The sequence below is a fragment of the Melanostigma gelatinosum genome, assembly GCF_949748355.1.
Source record: "Melanostigma gelatinosum genome assembly, chromosome: 5".
Taxonomy (NCBI): Eukaryota; Metazoa; Chordata; class Actinopteri; order Perciformes; family Zoarcidae; genus Melanostigma; species Melanostigma gelatinosum.
The window spans coordinates 9,160,357-9,184,121 of record NC_136638.1 but is presented as its reverse complement, the minus strand read 5'-3'; the positions used below and the strand labels follow the sequence as shown (position 1 = coordinate 9,184,121).

At 43.2% G+C, this 23,765-nt stretch overlaps 2 protein-coding genes across 3 annotated transcripts; both read right to left on the bottom strand.

The window, feature by feature from the left end:
• Nucleotides 1-8,819: 8,819 nt before the first annotated feature.
• ap1ar (adaptor related protein complex 1 associated regulatory protein) lies at nucleotides 8,820-16,681 on the bottom strand. Of its 2 annotated transcripts, XM_079269366.1 has the most exons (10): nucleotides 16,526-16,681; nucleotides 14,628-14,676; nucleotides 14,503-14,529; nucleotides 14,132-14,157; nucleotides 13,940-14,036; nucleotides 13,664-13,762; nucleotides 12,767-12,828; nucleotides 12,233-12,306; nucleotides 12,015-12,137; nucleotides 8,820-11,350 (listed from the first exon to the last, which is right to left on the bottom strand). In XM_079269366.1, exons 1-10 carry the CDS (start codon nucleotides 16,594-16,596, stop codon nucleotides 11,079-11,081), a joined length of 900 nt encoding a protein of 299 aa, XP_079125492.1. In that variant the 5' UTR covers nucleotides 16,597-16,681; the 3' UTR covers nucleotides 8,820-11,078. The 2 variants fall into 2 exon arrangements, with proteins under 2 accessions (XP_079125492.1, XP_079125493.1); XM_079269367.1 differs by lacking the exon at nucleotides 13,664-13,762.
• A 403-nt stretch (nucleotides 16,682-17,084) lies between these two features.
• Nucleotides 17,085-20,848, bottom strand: cfap100 (cilia and flagella associated protein 100; the record flags this gene model as incomplete). Its single annotated transcript, XM_079268750.1, has 16 exons — nucleotides 20,844-20,848; nucleotides 20,690-20,764; nucleotides 20,510-20,604; nucleotides 20,249-20,357; nucleotides 19,987-20,051; nucleotides 19,641-19,804; nucleotides 19,466-19,546; nucleotides 19,185-19,367; nucleotides 19,080-19,102; nucleotides 18,939-19,023; nucleotides 18,491-18,533; nucleotides 18,223-18,377; nucleotides 17,909-18,038; nucleotides 17,570-17,772; nucleotides 17,364-17,457; nucleotides 17,085-17,210 (listed from the first exon to the last, which is right to left on the bottom strand). Exons 3-16 carry the CDS (start codon nucleotides 20,600-20,602, stop codon nucleotides 17,085-17,087), a joined length of 1,554 nt encoding a protein of 517 aa, XP_079124876.1. The 5' UTR covers nucleotides 20,603-20,604; nucleotides 20,690-20,764; nucleotides 20,844-20,848.
• Between the last annotated feature and the right edge of the window lie 2,917 nt (nucleotides 20,849-23,765).

The window sequence follows — 23,765 nt, the reverse complement described above, 5'->3', positions numbered from 1 at the left end:
TTTACCGATCCCCATAATGACTGACTGTCTCGTCAAGTCAAGAATTCAGTAGCATCACTTTTAATCAAGAAGCAATCAATATTTAATCAGGAATAATTGTTTATGTTAAACTTATATACTGTAATGATAAACTTCAGCTCATCATTTGTGCTTGCATTCGTAACTTGTTACTGTATATAATGCTCCAGTTGATACTAGAAAGTCATTTTTTTCTTGAATGTTTGTTTCATAACAGGAGGTTAATGCTTTTTCTTTTTACTCTGCCACCTAAACTCACTGCAGATATGAAGGAGAGAATTAGCTTTGAAAAATCTGTCCATTTCACATTATAATTACGAGCAGACTCAATTAAGTTAATATAACGCTTTCTGTTCTGACTTTTTGTGTGTATGGATTTGCATTTTCCCCCCTTTCTTGTGTTCACTGAAGGTGGCCGTGTTAATTATGTGTGAAGAAAAGCTGTCGATGTCATTATGCACGGAGGGCTGAATGTTCACCTCTTACATAATACCCAATATCTACTGTCTTTGGGCTACAAAGCGGAGGAGGCGGAGGCAATCTGAAATGCTCAAACAACCCATGCAGCGCTGCAAGAACCCAGATGCTCACAAGCTTTTCTGCATTGTAAGACGGCGATACTGTACGCACGGCAACTTCCTGGGAAACTGTACGAAAGGAGTTTATTTAAACTTGAGAACAGTTGTGCCACACATTTTAAGACGTGACAATAATGCATGGAAAGTTGGAAATGTTCAAAGCGCCTGCTTTATGTTTCCTTTCCATCCCTGTCAAGCGTGTAACTGATCCTTCAAATCTGAATAAAACATAATTCCTCTTTCCTAACACAACGTGCCAGTGGCGGCTGGTCAATTGAGGGCCATGGGGCCTGGCCCCACCTTGAGCCACACAAAAAGAAAAAAGATATATATATATATATATATTATAATAATAATAAATTATACAAATTGTCAATATTTGTGTTTTTGAACTGTGGAATGTATCCAGTAATATGTGTAAAATGTGATATCTGCGCAAAATATATGCTTTTCCTGCTCGTCCACTCCGCCTGTGTGCACGACACTCTGAGAACGCGCAGCTTGGGGGGCCTGATCGTTTTGGCCCAAAAGAGGCGGGTCTATGAAGCAGTTTAGCCAATTGCTGATTCAAGATATAAATGAGTGACATACAATTGAGCCAATCAGCGTCCTCAAATAGATTCAGTGTGGGGCCAAAAAGATTTTGCCCCCCTAGCTGCACGTTCTCGTCAGGAGAAGTCTCTACAGGCGAGCACTCCTCCTCCAAGACCCGTTTGAGAGGAGAACTTTGAGGAGATTCTGCAGCCAAAGAGCTGATATCAGATCAGCCTGACCTCACAATCAGACAGCAGACTCGCGGGAAAGGGAAGCAGTACATGCAGAGCTTCTGTACTAGCTGTACACCAGACAGGTTTGGCTAGCTGGATGACGTCATGCTAATCATTTATTTAGCTTTTTAAAACAACGGGGACGGATCCAGCACGGACAGTTACAGGAGTGAGGGATGAGGAGGTAAGGAAACATGAGAACACCAGGGTAGGGAGTGAGGGATGAGGAGGTAAGGAAACATGAGAACACCAGGGTAGGGAGTGAGGGATGAGGAGGTAAGGAAACATGAGAACACCAGGGTTGTGTGGAAGTTTGAGTCTGTTCCACAGCGAGGAGGCCAGAGCACGTGTCCGGCTGCTGTTCAGTCGACACGCTGCAATAAGAAATCTACCAAGACTGGTTTACAATTAAAAGGAATTTAATCCCACTGATGCAAGTACAGTATTTACAGTGAAGTACACTATTTCCATGAAATATTAAATCAATAAAACCCCGTTTGCAAAAAACTCAACTCAGCTCCTCAGGTATAAAACCCGTCCGTCCTCTGAGAGCCATCACGCGAGAGAGAAAAAGACTTTAAATGAAACCACCCACATCCGTTCGAAACACCTCCTCTTCCGTTTATCCCAATTCCTATTGGCTAACTTCCAGGAGTTTCTGCCTTTCTGTCCCTGAGTTTACTAACACATTCAATGACTGTCAGTTATGGTTTAATCCCTCTATGATAAACATTCCATATAACAGATAAGACTTTGCAACTTTTGCATAAGCTTCATGTCTCAAATTCTACTGTTAGCTACGAACCCTAAAACACTTTATGCTTATCTTAATTATGCATTTCGAAAACGCTTATGTTTATGACTAATTATGAATTCTTAAATATGAATCATTGAACACTTTTATTATAACTTCTAAACACAGTTCTATGCTCACATTTCTTACAATTCCCCCCTAACCCACAGTTCACTGTGAGTTAGCTACCCAAATGTTCCTGGAGACCCCTCCCCTGCTCGGTCCAGGGAGAGGTTCCCCATCTATCTAAACAGTGGCAAACAATTCATGCATACAGATATCATTTCAAGTATTCCTATCCGGTCTGTTTCTCCCTACGCTTGCCTCGCAAACCCAAAAACTAGTCGAATCCGTTGATGTCCACTGCCTTCCATGTCTTGGGGCTGGTGGGGTCGGGAGACAGTCTGTAGGCTGGAGAAAACATACTGAGAAGCCTTACTGTTCTTTTACACTTGACAAAATTACATTTGTTAATCCTTTCGCCCTAAAATCCCATTATAACCCAATTAATTAAAAAACATTCAAATCTCAAAATACTCATCCAAAACAATCCGTCTATTTCCCAAATTTCCAATATCTCACCGGATGTGTTTTAGAAGTCCATCTGGGCCTTATCAGGTCCTTCAGGATCTGCGAGAGGATGGTCAGGAACTGCTTGTGAAGTTCCGCTATGGCACCGCTGGTGGCCTCATCTAGACTGTGGCCATCAGAAGCTCCAATTCTTCCTCATCCTCGACACATAGCTGGTTGCCCTGTATTTGCATTTGGCCTCCAACCAGTCGGTGAATGAATTAGTGACACCAGGAGTTGTCCGCTAGCTCTTGGCTGAGTGCTGTCACTCCCGCCAGGCACTGATTACCGATTCATCAGGAGCTGTGCTGTTTGGAATAAAAGTACAGCAAGCAGACCCAAACATCTGGCAAACGCCACTTTTCTCTGCTAATCATATCTAATGCCATTCTGTTCTCAAGCTCATTAAACTAGTCTTCGCCAGCTGTGCATGCAGTCCTGATATGGCATCCCTGGTGAAGTTTACAAAACGCTGTTGGTTATAGTAAATGTAGTTGATCCAATCGACATTTTATTAATTGTTACCCTTTGAGAGAAAACAGATTCTAAATCTGCTGCTATTTGATTTCTAGCTTGAAAGTCGTTAGACACCCCCCTTGGCACCCTTATGACATCTATGTACACTTGGTCATCAAAAGCTCCCTTTGGGCTGTCGGCACCTCTTTTGGTTCTTCATACTTATGCTGCACCTCCTTTGAACATAAGAGTGAGTTACATTTTCATAGGTGAGTGTCTTCAGAGAAGCCTCTCTACGTGGTCGGGGATCGGTTTGATTAGCTACTGAGGCTAAATGTCGAATCTCGATGTAGTCATGCATATGTTCTGGTTCCTGTCTGTGTTTAATTCCCCATACTAAGAGGGAAACTGCTGAAATCAGGAAGAAAATAATTACAGACTTCCATATCCCACTGAAGCTAGAGTCTCCTAATGGACGCCATCGCTTAAACTGTGGGGGAAACGTCATTGTCAGTACTGTCTAACCCCTCTATTGAGGTGTCTTCCGCTTCAAATTTTGCCTGTTTGATGTTCAATCCTGTCTCTGCGAGTGTCTTACTCGTTACCTTCGCTGCTGCACAGTGAGTGAGGTGGTGCATAGTTGCTCCTGGTTTATCTTTTACCTTTACTGCATGTGAGGTTGCCAATACTACCTCCCATGGACCGGTCCACCTTGGTTCACTCCACTTGCGCTTGTGGACTCTTATCCACACCAGACTGCCTGGTGACACGTCAGCCTGCTTCCTTTCGTCAGCTGCTGCTTTTGCGTTTGTCACCTGAGAAAACAAAACTCGGCTCATGTTAGTTAGAGCTCTCGTATATTTCTCATTTTATAGAGTTAGCAAGTCTAGACTAGGACCTATCACTGAGTTAGTAGACTTGGATTGTGCTGTATTTAAATTCAAAAGTTGTGGTTTATCATGACGTTATTAAATCTCAAAAATTGTGAGTAGCACCTTTACTGAAAACTGTTCTAAATGTGGATCTACAAAAAATGTTTTACACCTTACCATATCCCCCCTTCACCACGATATCTCTGCTGTAAGAGATCACGTGGTAATCATATGTATCTTGGCTGTACACTGAACCTCCCCATGGTCGTGACAGCATGTGCATCTGTTGATGTCTCATGGGAGGAGGTCCAGATGGACCTGGTCGTAGGTACTGCTGATGTTGTGGTGCTGCACTGAACGGTCCTCCTGCTCTTTTATGAGGGCAATCTCTCACCCAATGACCTTCTCTCCCACATACGTAGCACACTCCTCTACTTACAAGAACTTCATGCCCCCCTTTATCGTTACCTCTCCCTCTGTTGGATGCACCACCTCTGCATCGTGGTGGAGGCTGATGGTACACCACCGTGGGGGCTGGTACTGCTGGATTTTGTTGCTGCAGGGCTTCTGCTGCTATCATCTGTTTCTTGGCCTGAAATGTTCTACTTATTTCTCTGTCGGCCTCTGCTATTTGAAGTTTCAGCAGCCGCCGCTGCATTCTCTTTATATCCTCGTCTTCTTTACTTTCTGCTCGTCTTTCCTCTATCTGCTGTTGCAAATCTTTTCTGATGCGTTCTACTTCTCTTATTTCACATTTTAGTCTTCCCACCAGTTCTCCTACTTCCCTTCTCTGCCTCTTTAATGTAAACATTATGCAGCCTAGGAGTGTTCAAATGTGTGTATTAAATGTGCACGCTTGTCATCACATGTACCAAAGTCAACTCACCCTCTGTGCTGTATTGTGTGCGGTCGTTGACTCCAAAACTGGGATCCACTGCTCCACTTCCCAGATCTGGATCCACTCAACCACGCACCTTGACTAAAACAAACACAAACCTGCCCAAAGTTCAGCAGTAAATGTTAGCATACATCTGTAGTGTATGAGAGGTCAACGATCTCTCAACTATTTTAGCGCTGTCCGTGTCAAAATTGATTCTTCGGAACTACGTAAAATAGTAAATGTACCAAAATTTGTCAATACTGGATAGGTTAAGAAATCTTGAGCCAAAATTGAAGTTAGAACTCTTAAATCAATTTCTTACAGTTGGGAGTGAGGGATGAGGAGGTAAGGAAACATGAGAACACCAGGGTAGGGAGTAAGGGATGAGGAGGTAAGGAAACATGAGAACACCAGGGTAGGGAGTGAGGGATGAGGAGGTAAGGAAACATGAGAACACCAGGGTAGGGAGTGAGGGATGAGGAGGTAAGGAAACATGAGAACACCAGGGTAGGGAGTGAGGGATGAGGAGGTAAGGAAACATGAGAACACCAGGGTAGGGGGTGAGGGATGAGGAGGTAAGGAAACATGAGAACACCAGGGTAGGGAGTGAGGGATGAGGAGGTAAGGAAACATGAGAACACCAGGGTAGGGAGTAAGGGATGAGGAGGTAAGGAAACATGAGAACACCAGGACACACATGAGAACTCTGTCAAGCTACATATTAGACAAAGTGAACATCTTTTCTTCTACATAGTTGTCCACAGTCTCATCTGCTTAACTTGGTCATGGAGGCATCAACATGTAATAGAGATGTTAAATTAACAGTGAAAACTCATCATAGCTTAATTTAACATCAGTATTCATAATTACACTTCATGTTTACTTCTCCTGATCTTTACCTCCTATAACAAGGTCCATAGGGGCATCTCAATAAATGAACATGTTATATTATATTATATAAGTGTTATTCACTGATTGTTTTCGTGTTGGAATAAATGTTAAATATTTAACTGCAAAGTAGAAATGCGTGTTTGATACTTCAATTTTTTCGCATTAAATCATACTGGGATGTTTGTTGATATTGATAGGATGGCTCTAGAAACTTTTCCACCATCCGCCACTGCAACGTGCCCTTTTCTGTTGCGAGAGCCAACACTCCCCCATGCGTTTGCATTCCTTTGGCCTGACAACCTGACACTGGGATTTCCTACAAGCAAGTGTAGTGTGTGGGCTGCTTTGGTGAGCTGAGATGTGCAGGGTCATGTGTGGATGCGTGGGTGGAGATGTACAGTATCGGGTTCTAAGTATATTCACTGGTACACACTGTGAACGAAAAGAAGTGTTGGCAGCCAAATCAACTTATCAAAGGAAGAAATTATCACTCACCATGATGCACTACTCACTGCAAATGCAAACATGTCTACATGCCTTTAAACTGCATCTCTTATAGTCCTGAAATCAGGGGTTCTCTACCTAACACAGGGAATAGTTCTGCCTCAGACAAACAGCGTGATCTGTCTCTGCCATCTAGTGGATTAATATGTCTGGTTCACAGAAGAAGACCAATTCCTATAAATCTGCCTAATGTTAATTGGGCAATCATACCAAAAGTCAAATAGCGACGTATTGTTATTTACAAGCCTTCTGTTCATCTTGTTTGATGAATTTTTTGAGATATCAATTTTTTCTCGTCACAAAAAAAATCAATCAATCAATCAAATCAATGAAAGGCTTCCCAATGTTTAAAATGTCAATCATTGTTAGAACAAGTATAAAAATGACAACTACAGACATTTAAATGCATAAAAGTTACGAAACTCGGGTGAGTAAGAATCGAGTGACACGAGGAGTGATAACAGGTATTCCTGTCGACGAGGACATTGAAAAACTCAAACGGAGTATTTGTGGGGGGAAAGTGAGCAGAATGAAGAGGTAACAGTTGATGGAGAAAGGGTTTTATAGCCTATCTGTGCTGATTGAGTTTCAGGATTCCGTACTTCCTGAAAGAGTCTAAATCGGGTGTATGAGTTTGAGGCCCTATGTCCCGCACCCGCTTCGCTGCTAATGCCAGAGATATGGACATATAGCAGCAGTTTGCAAAGGGAAACAGAGATGTGCCAGTAATCACCATGTCTTTCATCATCATCATGTCTTATGAAAGTCATGTCTGCAATGCTTTATAAGCACAATCATAACACATTATAATGTACCTATAAAGCCTTATAACAAGGCGTCCGATGGGATAATCTCATTGCTGGTCATCAAGGCATCACATGTATCACCTGCATTAACTTGTCACCTTTTTTTTCTGGCTGGTTTCAGTAAAGATTCTCAATATTTTGCTGGTCTTGTTGTAAGAACAATCAGTCTGTCGAGGAGGAAACTCGTTTGTTTGGAACTTGTTTTTGTGTTTAAGATCCACTGATTGTGTATCAAAGTCTCTTGCAATCATTCACAATCTGTAGTTGTCTTGATGGAAGACTTTCTTTCAGTGGTCTTGGATTAAAACTGCTTGCAGTCATCAGAGTGTTCCTGTCAGTGGGTTTAGTGGGAATACTTGGTAGTTTTTCCACCATTTTATATTAATTTAACATCTAAAAAGTTGATTTGAAATTTGTGTCAAAAGGGAGAGTTGGAGTCAAACTGTTCAAATACATTTTAAATTCTTCCAGCTTTTCTAACTCACGAGACAAGAGGTCCAGCAGCAGCACAAGTTTGATGAGGTTGAGTTGTTTCTTTGTTTGAAATTCAGGAGGCTTCATGAAACTCTTTCAAACACACACACACACACACACACACACACACACACACACACACACACACACACACACACACACACACACACACACTCGCACACAAAGTGTTCCTATGCAGGCAGATTGACCATATTCAGCACGGGGCTGCGAGTGCTGACTTAAGGGTTATAAAAAGGGTACATAAAAATATAGTTTTCTGTAGGACTGATACATTTCAGTTGATAGACTGAGACTAAATCTAAATTTGTTTTTAAAAAAATGACAAACCAGTGAGTGAGCAGCACCGTACTGTCTCTAAAAAGATGCTGCTCAGCCATTCGTCAGAGTGGCGTTCGGTTTACTACACATCCCAGAGATCACCTGGTGTGAGTGACAGGTGATCAGGTAGGTTGGTTTGCAGTGTCGGTGGGAGACGGGAGACACGCTTTAAATGAATATAAAAGATGACCGTTTAGAGTTTGAGTATTTGTTTAGGTGCCGTCTTGTTCTTTGACTGTTCCGTGGTGTCTACGTCTTCTTCTTACAGAAACTGAAATATGAAATCACTTCCTGTTCACGAAGGATTCATTTCCTTCGTGTTGAGAACAGCCGGTGAGTAACACTTCAGTCATGAACTGTTGGGAAGTGGAGTCACTGCTGTTTTTAACACAGGAGCAGCAAAAAGGGACATCGAGTTCCAGATCATCAACTATCCGTCGCCTCTGAACCGGAGTCAGACGGAGGCCCACTGTGGATGACCCACTGCGCACAAGCGGGTTAGGAAGACACCCTTCTATTAATGCTGGTTTATATGTTGCTGGTTCCAGCAAGAACACGTCTGCTTTAGCTTTTAAGATGAGCTTCTGCTGCACGAGCTGTGAGGTGTGAAAACCCTAAAGTTGCTCAGTTATTCTCATCTGACCAGTCAGTTCCTCTTATACGGTGTGTGTGTGTGTGTGTGTCCGCTTCTTCTCTGCATCATTTTGTCATTTCTTTAAAGCAATAAACGGCACACTTTGGCCCACCCAGAGCTAACATCCACTACGGGGACCAACACTTGGAGAGAAATTGAGGAGGATTCCTGGCTTGTTTGTCAGATGATTTTTGTGAATCATACAAATAAATCACGAGTAGATTACTAGTACCAACTTTAATTCAAAAAAGAGATCAGCTGTACAGTGTAAAGAGGCTTTGGTGGATGAACTGAAAACACAGTCAAAGAAACGCAGTGCAATGTGAGCATTAAGGGACAGATATACAGTACCTCCTGTTTCACAGAAGCTCATTGCAGAACATCCACAGCTCTTCAGTAGAGAACGATCCATTTAAACATGTGGTTTGGGTGCTGCCTGTAGTTCTCTGAAGCCATAACCTATTCTAGTTTTAGTTCTGCTGGTGTGAAAATGACCAAATCGACATAAACGATCTACTCCTAGTCATCACAGTGAGTGGATGTGATGCCCCGTACATGGTTCCACATTTTATTCTCTCTCTCTCTGGCTCAGTGGGAAAAGGAATGTTAAGTTACATGACAGAAAGTTAACAGTGATTCAATCAGAGATCATGTGATCACAGGAAAGCATAACATTGCAAAAACACACTCAGATATTAAGAAGAAAAGACTGCTGTGTCCCGTCTGCACACTTCAACAGCAGCAGAACACAGTTCTCAGATCAGTTTCCTCTTCACACACACGTGGCTCATTTCAGTGAGTGTCTTCTCACACACACACACACAAAGAAGTGCAATCAGTGTACTTCCGATTCAGACTAATCGATGTGAAGCACTACGTGATGGGACAAAATAAAGGATATCTTTTTAATATATATATATATATATATATATATATATATTAATATATTAATATTAATGATGTATACGGCTTGGGAGAGCAGCTTTGGAAGTTTACACCAGATTCATCTTGTTCTCATCCAGACTCACTCAATCTCAACTCATCATAACTATGATTGATCATTTAGTTCAGAGTAACTGCTTTGGATTTCACACCAGATTAAAGAAGAAAAAAAAAACACACTTAAAAAGGATTTGTCTCCCGAACACCAAAATGCCAGCAACCAATCAGAAACCAGTGGTGGTACATGAAGTGAGAGATTGTCTCCCGTTATGTTCCACCGATGTTGTATATTCCGCTCTTATTCCCTGTATTTCAGAGCAATAGTCCACATTAAGTTTGATGACTTAGCTTTACCCTAGCGGTTCGGATGTGTGACGTATAACACACATACTCCGATCGACAATAACCAACATACTGATGAATGCAGCTTCTTAAATAAGAGAATTTCTATATCTTCCCATATTTTCCAGGCCGTTGTAGGAACACTGGAAGTACGATGAACATCATCATCAACCAGCTGATGAGAACAACTGGGCGTTTAGGAGCGGCCCGTCTATGAGAAAGGCCGGTGTAGATCAGCTATTTGCTGAAATAATCACAGATAATTCTATTGTAAATATTGTAGGGATGCATAAAGACCTGCTGACCTTAATAATCCATTATACGTAGACGTCTGAGGTGAGGATGTCATGGTACCTGGCAATGATGTCGCTGTGCTGTTGTTTTTGACATGTAAAAAAAAAAAATCTTTTCATAAAATCTAAGTGAAGAAGAAAGAAAGAAAAACTGTAGTTTAAAAACCGGATGTGCCACGACGGACCAATGAAGGGGAGTCATTGTGTGTGTGTGTGCTAATTATGTATCTACGAGCTCGACAGCGGTTTCAGCCGTTTTGAACGTAAATGAATGTCTCATTGGTGCCCTAGTTGTTGGTCTATACAAATATCAGAAAATGCACATTACAGTTACGCAGTTCTTTCGACAGGTCCCACACTGGTGCTGCGGGTGCTTTCTCCTCAGAGAGCATGCACTGACGGCGCTGCTGCTCGACGGCATGCTGGGTACTCGGGCGTAGACCGCTGTCACGCAAACAGCGAGGTCCACTGATTTGTCAAAAATAATTTGGTCTAATATTCATTCCTTTTATATGGAAATCAGTTTCTTTTTTTGACATCATCCAACAACTTAATTAAACTGAAGGGCAGAGCTGAAACTAAGGCGAGAGACTGGAGGCTGAGCCGGATTCTTCTGCAGTTTGCTTGGTGATGCTTGATGATACGGTGTGAGATGCTAACTGATCTCTTTCAGTCACAATGCATGAATGGTCGGCTATTATGGCAAATGAAGGCACTGGAAATAAAAAACAGTATTTGAATAGAATCGCCACACTACATGGTACTGTAGTGTGGCGATTCGCAACCTTTCCCCCGCAGCATCAGTCTCACATAACGGAAGAGCAACTACGTACATTTCCTTTTCATGAGGCAAAGAAAAACAAGCTGGTGAGCTTTGACGTGAAGAGGACACGACGAGCGTCTCCTTTGGTGCTGGACACTATCTGTCCTGGTTGTCCGACCTGAGGCCACAGTCCGGGGCGTCCTCGGAGGGAGTGTCTAGGACCGGGTTGACGAACCCTTCAAACTCCGTGTCCGCATTGTCCTCCGGGTGGGTACCCACGAAATCGTTCTCCCACTCCAGCGCGTTGGAGTCCTCCGAGGCCGAGGTGGGGCCGCTGGTCACCTGCTTGCCGCCGGGCCTCAGGGCCGCTCGCAGGATGTCCTCCTCCGTCCGGGACCTCTCCCAGGCCGGGAGGCCGCGATTGATTCCTACAACGCAGGGACACGAGCTTTCATTGTGACGGCAGAGGTCAGGAACGCACTACGGTTCTTTCATGGAACCGACCTTAGATGCCATATGTGTATACAGGATCTTTTCGTAAGGTCAGAGCGGGAATTGACTGTATATACTTACACATAATACACAAATAACCCTTTATAAATCCCATTAAAATGAAATAGGGGTGCACATTGTGATATAAAGTGCATTTCAATAGACATAATTGACGTGAAAAATAAATACAAGTTGTTTAAAATCTTTTCTCCTTCATATTTTCCGATCTGTCAGTAATTCTTGGTCCCAGTCTGATCAGGAGGAAGTTTGAATAAGACGTCCTCACAGTCTCGTGAGAGGCCAAGATCAGAAGAACTTATCGCCAAACTTCCTGAAAAACAGAATTCTTCCCACACCGACTTGTTTTACACCTGGTGCTCAAACGCGTGGGTGAGACTTATACAGTACGCACTGTGCCCAAACGGCCTCTTCCTCCCCCTCTTTGCCGCAGTGGCACTGATAAAGACCGAATCAATCTTGGCCGAGGAGCAACCGGAGCACCGGTCTGGTCGCTCCGGCTCATTTCGTGATCGAACTCCAATCCCAACATTGAGAGAACGATGAGTGATTTGCGACGGACCCGAAACGAAAGCCGCTCACCTTCCTCGTCCTCCCACTCCAGGTCCAGCGAGGTCCCATCATCGTTGGTGGAGCGGGTCTTGGTGGTGAAGTCCCAGCTGCACTCGGTGTTGGGAGTCACCACGTTGGTGTCGGACGGCAGTCCTGGAAACAGAGAGCGGATCGTTACAGCGGGACTCTTTAAGCGAGGGTGCAGTACGCTCTGAGCCAACATCGGTGAGGGTGGACGGCTCACTTACTGTTGCCCCTGAAAGCGTCCGACTGGGCTTTTACATTCTGGAGGTAGACGTCAAACTCCTCCCCGGGGTTTTGTCTGGAATGGACCAGGACCACAGTCAACAGAACAACAACAGACGTGTAACAAGCAGTCACTCACAGCTTTGACCCGCAAACACAGCGGGCCTGAATAACAAACACCCTCTGCTACGGCTTTCAGTGATGCAGCCTGCACACTGCAGGAAACAAACGGTGTGCTCACGTCATCAAATCAGGATTTCCGTTGAGAGATTCAAAAAAGAAATATGTGAGATTCTGTCTGGCAGATATAAACACGTGTAAATATCACACATCTGAGGTGCTGATAGATATACTACTTATTAAAAAGGACTGATTTGCCAGATGCTGCTTTCCGAATGTCTCTTTGCAGCTGCCACGGAGAAAAGACTTTAAAATAAATACATCCAGCATTACGTCTACTTAGTACAAATACTAAAAGCTAGGTGGAGCCTCATGTCCTCAGCTCTCATGTTGTCTAATGAACTCCAGTGACTCACTTTCTTTGCTGAGTCTCACCGCCGGAGCCATCTGCTTTCCCGCGTGTCCTCTGGGCAGGAGGCTGCCCACAGCAACAAAACACACAGATCAAGTTTTAAAAAAAAGAAAGAAAAAAGGCCGAAAATACAGACTGTATTAACAACCACAAATAATATATTTTGGTGCTATTAAGGAAACGTGTAGGCCAATAACTTTCATAAAGCAACCAGAGAAGCAGTGGAATGAGGCATGAAAAACAAAGAAATCTCAATCCCAGCTGTGAAGTCACATTTTCATTATATCACAGTCATTTCCCTGAAACACTATAGGATATATATATATATATATATATATATATATATATATCCCTGATATTTATCTTGCTGCAATACTAGTATTGTATTCCAATATTCCTCCATTGATGATGAGGAGACAGTAATGGTACTATTTGCAGCGTGGGCCTCGTCTTTTTCCTCATTTCACTGCTTGTTCTTATGAATGAGGGTCATGGCAAGTTTAACGTCTGTTAACACTTTAGTGCACGCTGTATACTCTACATCATCTTCTGAAGTGCCCGACTTCAATAAATGCAATGTATTTTCCCCCTCCGCGATAAAATGGCATTGTATCTCTATCTAACGGGATGATTAAGAATGCAAACAAGTTTGTTTGTCGGGACAATGAAGCGCTGAGACAGACAACAGTTTAGCAGGCTGTAACAGCAAGGACTCGTTAATGAGGACAACAAGAAGACAGAACAGAGGAAATATCCCCGTGTCCCTTTAAGACACAGGAGGCCGAGGAGTTGAAAACGCTGGGAAGCCTCTGCACAGGGCCAGCGGCGGGTTAGAGGAGAAGTTGTTTTAGCCGAGCGGTAAGCCAAAAGTGGCGGAAGGGAGCGCTCTGCGCCGCCTCACCTCCTTCATTTTGTGTTCACGCGCCAGCCTGGCGGCCTCGCGCTGGGCGGCATTTCTAGCTTCCTCTTCTATCCTCAACTTCTCCTCTTGTGCCTCTAACTGAAGCAGAAATAACAAAAAATAAAGAAAAAACAAATGAAACAAAACACAAAAACACAGAAAATTACCAAACAGAAAAAACAATGCAGCAAATTAAAGAAAAATAAGGCAAAAACAGGTTGTAAAACATAAAATGAAACAACGGTGGCTGTTGGTCTATCAAAGACGGGTCTTTACCTCCACTTGGAGCTTCTGGTCGATCAGGATCTGATGATCTGTGAGTGCGGTGTAGCGGTGCTGTTTGAGGTGCTTGATCTCGTCTTCACTGATGGGCCTGGTAAAAGAGCAACAAAAACACACTTGAAGGGAACGGTTTTCGTCAGGGAACACCGATTATCTGCTTTTTAAAATTCACACCGGGCCTCTTACCTCGGGCAGGGCTGCGGACTCTCAGCCTGCAATGCAACAAACACCACATTTCACCACACAGCAGTCAGAGTCAAATGCATCTTCACTGCCGCGCTGTTCGACTCAAGTGCTACTAGTCTGGGACTCTGCAGACAGTAATCGAGTTACTCCCACAGTGACGCTGTTTCTATCCACCATTAAGAGTGAACGGCTAGTCTGACGGGAGTCTGGAAGTCAAATATGCAGGGACCACCAGCATAATGCAGCTTTAATTAGCCTGTACATCTGGTAAAACACCCACTCAGTCTTTTTTAATGTAACCGGGTCCTGAACAGCAGAACAATCATGAGAGAAAGCTCACTAACTTATCAGGACAACATGATCAGACTTACCTCATCACTCTCTACCAGATTTTCAAACTGCAAAATAAAAACAAAGAGACACAATCAGACATATAACATTATACTGAATAACCATCATTGACAGAAAGCAATACTTGTGAACATACGACTCGTACCTCTATTGTATAATGTTCCCCTGTGGTGCTGCTTCGGAAGTACTTTGACCTGTAGGAATAATTAGGAGTATGAACACGCAATAATCGGAAACGTGAAAAAGTAGATGATGGTTTAAACATTTAATCTGAAAAGATGCAATTTCACTTGACAGTTGTATGATTATTACATTATATAAACCATCACGGTCATGAACATCAACAAGGCAGCGGTGTTCCTTCTAGATCAGTAGCTCTGGCACTTTATGCCAACAAAATTATAATGTACTTCTCATTCTTTTGAACTACTTTGCTGGTTTAGATTGACGTGGACAACACCAGACTATGTACAGATACAACTGCACAGTGAATTATTATGTTTCTCATCTGTAACAGTCCCAAGAATCAACCTCTGCGAATGTACACAACATAAATTACACTAAAACTGTAGCATCAAACCCAGATGCCAGTGATGTACGGTAAATGCTATTATGAATTTTCTGTCTATATTCTCAAGACTCAACAGGTAAATCGGTCCAATTCGCCTTTCCATCGAAAACATTAACCATGAAACGCATGAAAGAACCTTAAAAAAAAAAGCAGCACTTTCTTTCATATTGAACGCTTCGGATCAGGGTCCAATACCGAAGTCCTTCCAGTGTACACGGCCATGTTGGAATGACCACATTTGTGATATCTGTGCTGACTAATGGGGGTTTGGTAAGTGGCAGTTACAGTAACACAGCTTGTGTAACACTACAGCACAATATCTATATATAAGCATCAAACACAAAAGCCTACGCTGAAAGTCATCAATATGTTTGAAATCTAAAAATGATTGGACAAATACAATACGATGGTATTTTAATCTGTGAGGAGGAATGTAGGAATGTGTGTTAATGGAGTTGATACATATTGAATCCTATGGGGCAATAACTGCTGCTGACAAAAAGCACAGGTGTAACTTATATTAACGATGGTTCAGTTCCATGTAAGTGTCCCAGTAAGTGATGACAGTATGCACACTAACAGGACCCTTAATTAACGGTGTTGAACACACCTGTGGTCATGTGCTAGGACATGACTAAGTGTCTGCTTTGGCTTACGTCCCTGATTGATTTAAACTCTGAGACGCTCACATCTGGTGTAGGTTAAATAAAAATAAATCAAGTTAACTTAATATTCTTCTTTTTATTTCACTTTATTGAGTGTGGAACACAACCTACGTGTCATTGCTACAGTAAAGATGATGACTCATGTATTCAGGTGTTAGACATGTAAAGTACACGTTTTCAAAATGATATTAGAAGTTCCCAAAAAGCTAATAATACCGTATAACTACCTCACTGCTGTATCTGTCAGCTTCATGCAAACATATGGAGGTGATTAAAGGGTGCGACACAGCCTGGTGCTGGAAGAGGGAAAACCATCTGTAATCTCAACAAAGCACCAAGTAAAGTCAGACTGGGAAACATCAATTATTAACCCCAAATGTAATGACACGAAGGACACGAACACAGACAATACACCGAGACACGTGAAGTAAAAGTCCCAATTATTAGTTTAGAATCATTGTCACACAGCCGTAAATGAGCTCAACCTGTCGTTAATGCTAGTGCTGTAATCTAATTGGAACTAGCTAAACTACACGTCCTGTTGACAATAGGGGTGGGGTCTTGAGTCCTGTTGCCTGCACCCCCCTAGAGACCCTACAATAACGTGACCAGGAGCCCACTGACTGACCTCTACCTCTGGGTTACATCACTATCTAACATGCGGGTCAATACGTCCGGACACGAGCGCCGTGGAGTCAGTTATCGGCTAACCAACTTTGAGCTAACGCTAGCAGTAACCGGATCCGCTGGTTCAGATGATGCTTCCATGCTAGTTAGCTCACCTAGCTTGTGCCATGTTTCACTTACCCGCCTCCTCTCTGGATTCTGTTGGCTTCTCTCCTGAAGAGCCCGAAACAGTAAGCCCAGCAGTTACCCATCGCATTGTCAAGATAGTAAGAGTATCTAGCTGCCCAGCTAGTAATCTACCGACAGCTGCTGGTGCATCAGTGTCGACAGCTAACTACATCTCCAAGTCCAGTCCTGCTGCTGCCACTTCCTCCTTCCTCTCCTGTTGATGACAGAGCAGCTCACACATGTTCAACACCACCACCTGCTGTCGCTTTCGGCTCACTGTGGATACAGTGTATATTCAATATAAGTTGTAAGATCATTGATGTGTGTATTTATTGGACTAAATTAGACCTGTCGACTATTTATAGAATTGGCATCCGTTTTATAGTAAGAAAGCATGTTTGATCAGTGAATGCACATGTGATCATAACAATCCAAACGTTTAAAGTGCTAATATTCAGTAATAACAGTGACACAAACTCGGTTACCACCGCAACCCCACTGCTTTATTGTAATGCATCTCTAACACATGAATATTGTTGCTGCGTTAACATTTCATGGCGATGTATTGATTCTACTCTACGTCCTCGGGGCTGAAGAGCTCGGCATGCATCTGGTCTTCAGCTGGGGTGTTGTCCACAGTCCTGACTCTGACTTTCTGAGCATCAGGCTTGCATCTGGGCATGAGCTTTCTCCCACTCTGAAAAAGAAAATATAAATTTAAGTGTGCAATTGAATCAGGATACGCTGTGAGTCTCTCTTATTGTTCAAATTCATTAAAAGAGAATGGAAAAAATGTTTTTGTCTTTTTGTAATTATGAGCTGTAATGTATCCACATTATAAAGAACCTACTGTTTTCTTGGAGTCAGCCAGAGATCTCTCCAAGTACCTCGTCATCCTGTCCTTCTGTTTCTCTATCTGCTCTCTCAGTTTCTCCTCACGCTGCCTGTAACACAATGTAGTCATCAAAAACACTTTAATTACATTTTTATTATAAAGTTTGGAAACAATATGTTAAAGGGGGAAAAAAAGATGCAATGCAAAGCACTGAGACGCACCTGCTCCTCCTCTCAACGTCCTTGATCTTCTTCATCATCTCCAAGCTCTCCCCGGGGAGGCTCTCGAGGCCCTGCAGCAGTAACCCCATGCGCTCCTCAATTTTGGCCAGCTTCTCCGAGGTGCTGAGGTTGGTAATACTGTCATCCACGCAGCTGCGATAGACCTCCGATACCTTCCCGCCCAGAGAATCCCACATGGCGTCCTGCGAGCGACAGGAGGGACAAATGAGGAATATATCCGCTGCTCACAACTGCTAATGTCGCCGCACACGATTGCTGGGTGTTGTTGCCCATCAGATCTTGGAATAAAATGCAGTCAAAGACATTCTGCTTCCTGACCTGGTCTTCTGTGTCCAAAGACAGATGGAACTCAACCATCTGTTTGAGCTTTTTGCCTTTGGCCTTCTCTACGTCGACCCCCTGGCTCATGCCGTTTAACTGCAGTGCTAGGTCCACGCCGCTGCTTTCGCTTCGGGCGGAAAGGGTTCAGCATTTGATGGACGCGAGGAAAGCGTTGGGGATAAGAGAGAGTAAATAGAAAAGGCAAGGGTTCAAATACTGGCCGAGGTAAAAAGCAACACAACAGGCAAAATGACAATAACCATTCATCCCCAGAGCCTTGACTCCTTGACCCCTCGACTCCCGACGCTTACATATTCGTACTAATTGTCTTCATGTTGTGCTGAAGCTTTTTCGCTTTCTCTTCCACCCTTGATGAGTTCTGAATCAGGGACAAGTTCTTCTCCATCAGGTCTGTCACCAGATCCAGCAGCTGCTGGGGTTCGGTGAAGAACAGCACTGGCTCATCCTGCAGAGGCGACAAACAACGTGGGCCAAAACAAACAAACAAAATACTCAAGATGAGAAATGAATGAATAGATTTTCAGCTTTTTTGGGGGGGGGGGGGGGGGGTGGACTGACCTCATATTCTGTGTTGTCACTATGGAGTTTAGTGGTTGTGCTCCTGGAAAGGACAAAAGGAGGAGTTTGGTGTCCGGAGATGCGTTTAGTGTTGAAATGACTTTACTGCAAGGTGTTCACAATGATACCAGCATGCTGCAGTTTGCCACAACAGAAAGACATTCATTGTGAAAGATGTTTGAATGACCAAATAAACAAACCGTACAGCCAGAAGAGGAAATGACATACTCTCTGCAAAGACGGAGGTCTTTATTATGTAAAAAAAACATTTCTAAAGCTACGGGGTTTTTTTATGTAAATGAGTGGTTATTTCGCCTTATGCTGAACCCTTAATGGAAGTCATTGTCATGAGTTAGCCCCGCCTCAGTGTGTGTGAACGTGAAGGAGAAATACTGGCTGTGCAGCCATCAGTGTTGAGATGTTGGCGGGTGTCTCGGTGTCTCCTCACAGTGTGTCCCTGCGGGCTGAGGACAGCCTGGTCTCTCTAACGGAAGGCAGCTCTCCAGCTGGATCGGAAACCTCGCTCTCCAAATCTGTGGGCATGCTATCATTCAAATCACTCTGCTCGCACGATCCATATTCACTGTACCAATGCGCTGCTTGGAGTTACAGCTAAAAAAACAACAACAATGTCACGACATGGAACAGCATCGGCCTGGTCCTCGTGGCTTATTTCCATGGTGATTCACTGTACTTGCCGTTGTTATGAGCTGAGTCCTCAGGTCCCTTGTCCCGCTTGTCCTCAGCGTCTCCATCAGACGGGACTTTCACAGCCTTGGTCTTCTGGGCCTCCTGCCACTCTGGAGGAGACAACCTGAACAGCAGCTCCTTGTAGCTCTTGTAGGTCGTCAGGATTTCCTGGAACTTGGCAAGTTCGCTGTGAAAAAAAAAAGTTGAAGGCTAGATTTAAAGCCCTCATAAAAAAGCCCTTAAAGCTCATACGGTGTTAATTATACAGCATTGTCAGAGTGCAACCTCGTAACGGCCCCTATTTCAGCAGTCAGTTTCTTGATCTCAGCGTTCTTCTCCTGATTGGACTTGGCCTCGCATTCCAAACTGTGGACAGAGAGAAGACAGAGTGTTCGCAACGTGACTCCTTATAAACGTCCGACGTGCACCTGACCTGTGGCCTCTTGATGCTTCCTCTTACAATGCCCTGGTCTTCACCGACTTCTTCTCGTTCTCCCTGAGGAGCTTCTCGGAAAAGAGGTTGTCTCGCTCAATGCCCTCTTCAAGCTGTCTCAGGTATACCTCCTCTTCCACAATGGCCTTGTCCATCCCCAAAATCTCGGACCTCTTCTCCATCAGATTTAACTATGGGAGGGAGGAAGGGGGCAAATGAAGCAAGAGACTTTCTTTTGTTATTACACGGCCGAATTGGTGTTTTTGACCCCCAAAGAGCAAACGTTTAAAAAGCATCAGTCACAGTGGACTGAGAAACTGAATCCAGATTGTCGACATGGCTTTACCTCTGAGCAACTCTGTTAATCGCTTACCTCCAACACTGCCTTCTGCCGTTCCATGGACCTGAAGTGATGTTTGCTTTCTTTGGTAAAGTTTTCTGCGGACGGAGGACAGACAACAGTTAACATTTACAGTGAGCAAGTTCGCCAACTTCGTCTACTCTCCCACTCCGCTCACCTCGTTTCATCATGGCCCTCTTCAGGTCCTGTCTGATGGCTGTCTGCTCAGGGAGAGCCGCCCTACTCTCGGTTGGTTTCAGATTCTTCATCTCCTTCATCTCCTCCTCCCCCTCCCCCTCCTCCTCCTCCTCTTGTTTCCCCAGCTCCTTCCTCAGCCTGGCCATCATTCGAGCATCGCGGGTCGTCTTCCACTCGATTGGCAAAGCCAGGAATTTGCGCATCTCCTGTGCATGGGGGAGAACGGCAGCGGGACTTAAAGATGGCACTCGATTTTTTTATATTCGTAGACACTGTCACACACGAGGATCATGCAGTGTGTGTGGAAGGACTTGTTTGTATTTACACAGATGTACTAAATAAACAAACACACACCAACCTCTTTTTGGCCCACTCTTTCATCCTCACTCAGCTGGAAAATGCTATTACTGTCTGGCACTTTGAATGGGCTCTGTCGAGTCTCCCTCCTCATGTCTGCAAACAACATGATGAAGTGAATGTGTTTGTTAGAAGGAAAGAAAAATAAGCATTTTCACCGATCTGTCGCTGCCCACTGTACCTGGTTGAGGTGATTTGGCAGCACTGTCTACTGTCTCTGAAACCACATTGCTGCCTGAAGAGATCGCTGGTCCTTCTGTTGGAAACACAATCAATCACTGACTGTATTCGTGTGTGTCCTATGTGTAACTCATGGCATTATAACTAATATTTACTTGGATGTGGCGACAACATCTCTGAGGTTACATCTGGCAACACACTGGCTCAGCGTTTGGTTTGGCTGCAGGTTACAAAAATAAATAATAATCATTAATATCATCTTTTTGTGGTGGACACATCTACAATTTTACTGACAAACTGCAAACCTGGGTACTAGTAGTATTCACGCATATGAGTACTGTTTTTTAGACAAAGTATATTGAAACTGCCAAACCTGATTTGCTGTAAGGTGTGCATGGTAGTTGAAGGCAACATGGTACATACACAATGAACAGAGAGAGAGAGAGAGAGAGAGAGAGAGAGAGAGAGAGAGAGAGAGAGAGAGAGAGAGAGAGAGAGAGAGAGAGAGAGAGAGAGAGAAATGAGGGCCAGGAGCCCAGACAGCTAAATACACTGCATGTTACATTGTCCCTAGCAACCCTGGTGAATTCAAACATCCATCTGAATCTGGCCACGTTAATGAAGTGGGCAACACTGCAGGTTGTTTTTCTGTCATCTTGATGGTTTAGCTCAACATGAGTTGCATTCCGTCCTGCTAACGCTAACTACGTTGACCTACTAATTGTGCTTTGAAAAAACAGTTTCTGTTTTTTGACGAAAGACATCCGGTTTATGATGCAGCATTAGTTTAGAAAAACAGTTTTAATGAATATTTTCGTGAAACTCCTTCAAATGAGCTGTGCATTTTAGAAACGTATCACGTGTGGAGACATGTTTAGAGACATTGCATACTGTAAATAATAAGCGAACTGCAAGTACAGCTAACTGTTTCACACTTTTTAACTTAATCATGAATTCAACCTACCGCCTGATATTGCTGAAACGTGTACGCAGAACAACTAGCCTAGCTTTAGCATCAAGTAGCTCTTCAGCCTGGGGCTTGGTTTTGTGTACTGTTGTCTTGGTAACCGTTCTTCTTTCTTCTTTTTTGAGGTAACGTCATATTGGCGGTTGGAAAACAATGAATTGGTGCATTACCGCCACCAACTGGTATGGAGTGTGGATCAGGGTGTCTAATAGGATACTTATATACAAAATTAAATTCAAAAGGAAAAGAAAAAAGAAACAAAACAACGAGCTCATCTTTTCTAAATAAGATTAATTCATCTTAGATGTTGAAATAATACTTGATAACATTCACTTTTTGAGTTATTTTGCAGAATATCCACTATATCAAACCGTACCTACATCTTGCCGAGATCTCCAATCAGCTGCCCTCTTTCCTGCTCATATTCCTGACATTGTATTATTACATGCTCTATTGATTCCTCTTGCTCACAATAGTCACATTTCCCTGTTTCATGTTTACCTATTTTTTTAAGCATACCGTTTAGGCCTGTATGTCCAAATACTGATACACTGATAGTCCCTCAGTGATCATTTTAACTATTTTAATATTAAATTCTGGGACAATAAATGCCACTCCTACCTTGTTTCCTAGATTCTTTGATGCGTCTGTAAAAACCTGGCTATAACTGTGGTAAGTGTCTATGTGCCTGTATTGTATGCCAATTGAAATGATCCGCTCTACCCTTGTTCTTCTTTTTTAATCACGTAAAGTCTACTGTTGCATTAGGAAGTATCCACGGTGCTGTGGTAATGGGACCGTTGGACTGATGTTTAATTTAGCTATGCCAAGTTCTGTTGCTTTCTGTGCTACTGTCCAGCCAAAGCTTCTTGTCTCCCTCTTCCCCTTTTCCCAGCATGGTTCGAACGTTTCCTGTGTTGGATGTGCTTCACTGTGTCCCTGTTGCCAAATAACTCAGTGCTAACTGTGTCCTTCGTAGTTCTAGCGACATTTCACCCATTTCCACCTGTAATGCAGCCGTTGGGGTTGTTTTAAAGGCACCGGTGCATATTCTTAAAGCCTGATATTGAATAATATCCAGTTTTTTAAGAGTTTCATGAAGCCTCCTGAATTTCAAACAAAGAAACAACTCAACCTCATCAAACTTGTGCTGCTGCTGGAACTCTTGTCTGAATGAAGGAGGAGGACAGCTCACACACACCTGTTCACTTCATCAATCTCTATTTATTTCAACAATATTGTGCTGAATCAAAAGCCCAACATTTCCCCATGCGTCTTCTTCAGGGGCCGAGCAAGAAGTCTAAGTTACAAACAACTTTTTATCCATTTCCAAAAACACGTTGACACATAACAAGGCATCCTATAATAGAATCACATCACTGGTGATCAAACCATAGCGTGTATCACCTGCATTAACTTGTCACCGGTGTGTGCTGTAAATATGATGGCACCGTCTTGTGGTTGAAATGAGAAATACAAAAAGTTGTATCCAAACAAAATAGTAACAGTTGAACTTAACATATGAGGATTCATCTCAAGTCTCAAATCTTTGTGGACTCGCACATGAAGAAGCTGGTGAACGCTTTGCCCTCCTACATACAAGACACACTGACATGCTGCTGAAGAGCAGAGCTCTCATTGTTGATGAGAAGGATTTACTATAACCACACATGTGAATTCATTCTGCTCCTCATGAGGACCATGTGAATGCTTTGAGATACTTTCTGTCCATTGATGTGAACCAAATGTTGTCGGTAGAGTTTGTGGTCAAGAGAGCTGAGATGATTTTCACCGAGAGTTACTTTGATTCTGACGAGTCCTTTTTTCAAATGGATTGTATTTAACACAACGACCACTGTGGTCAGTACATCACAGCTCGGGGCTGATCTGTAATGATATTTGTCTTGAGTTCAGTGGTGAGTTAGAAAAGCTGGAAGAATTTAAAATGTATTTGAACAGTTTGACTCCAACTCTCCCTTTTGACACAAATTTCAAATCAACTTTTTAGATGTTAAATGAATATAAAATGGTGGAAAAACTACCAAGTATTCCCACTAAACCCACTGACAGGAACACTCTGATGACTGCAAGCAGTTTTAATCCAAGACCA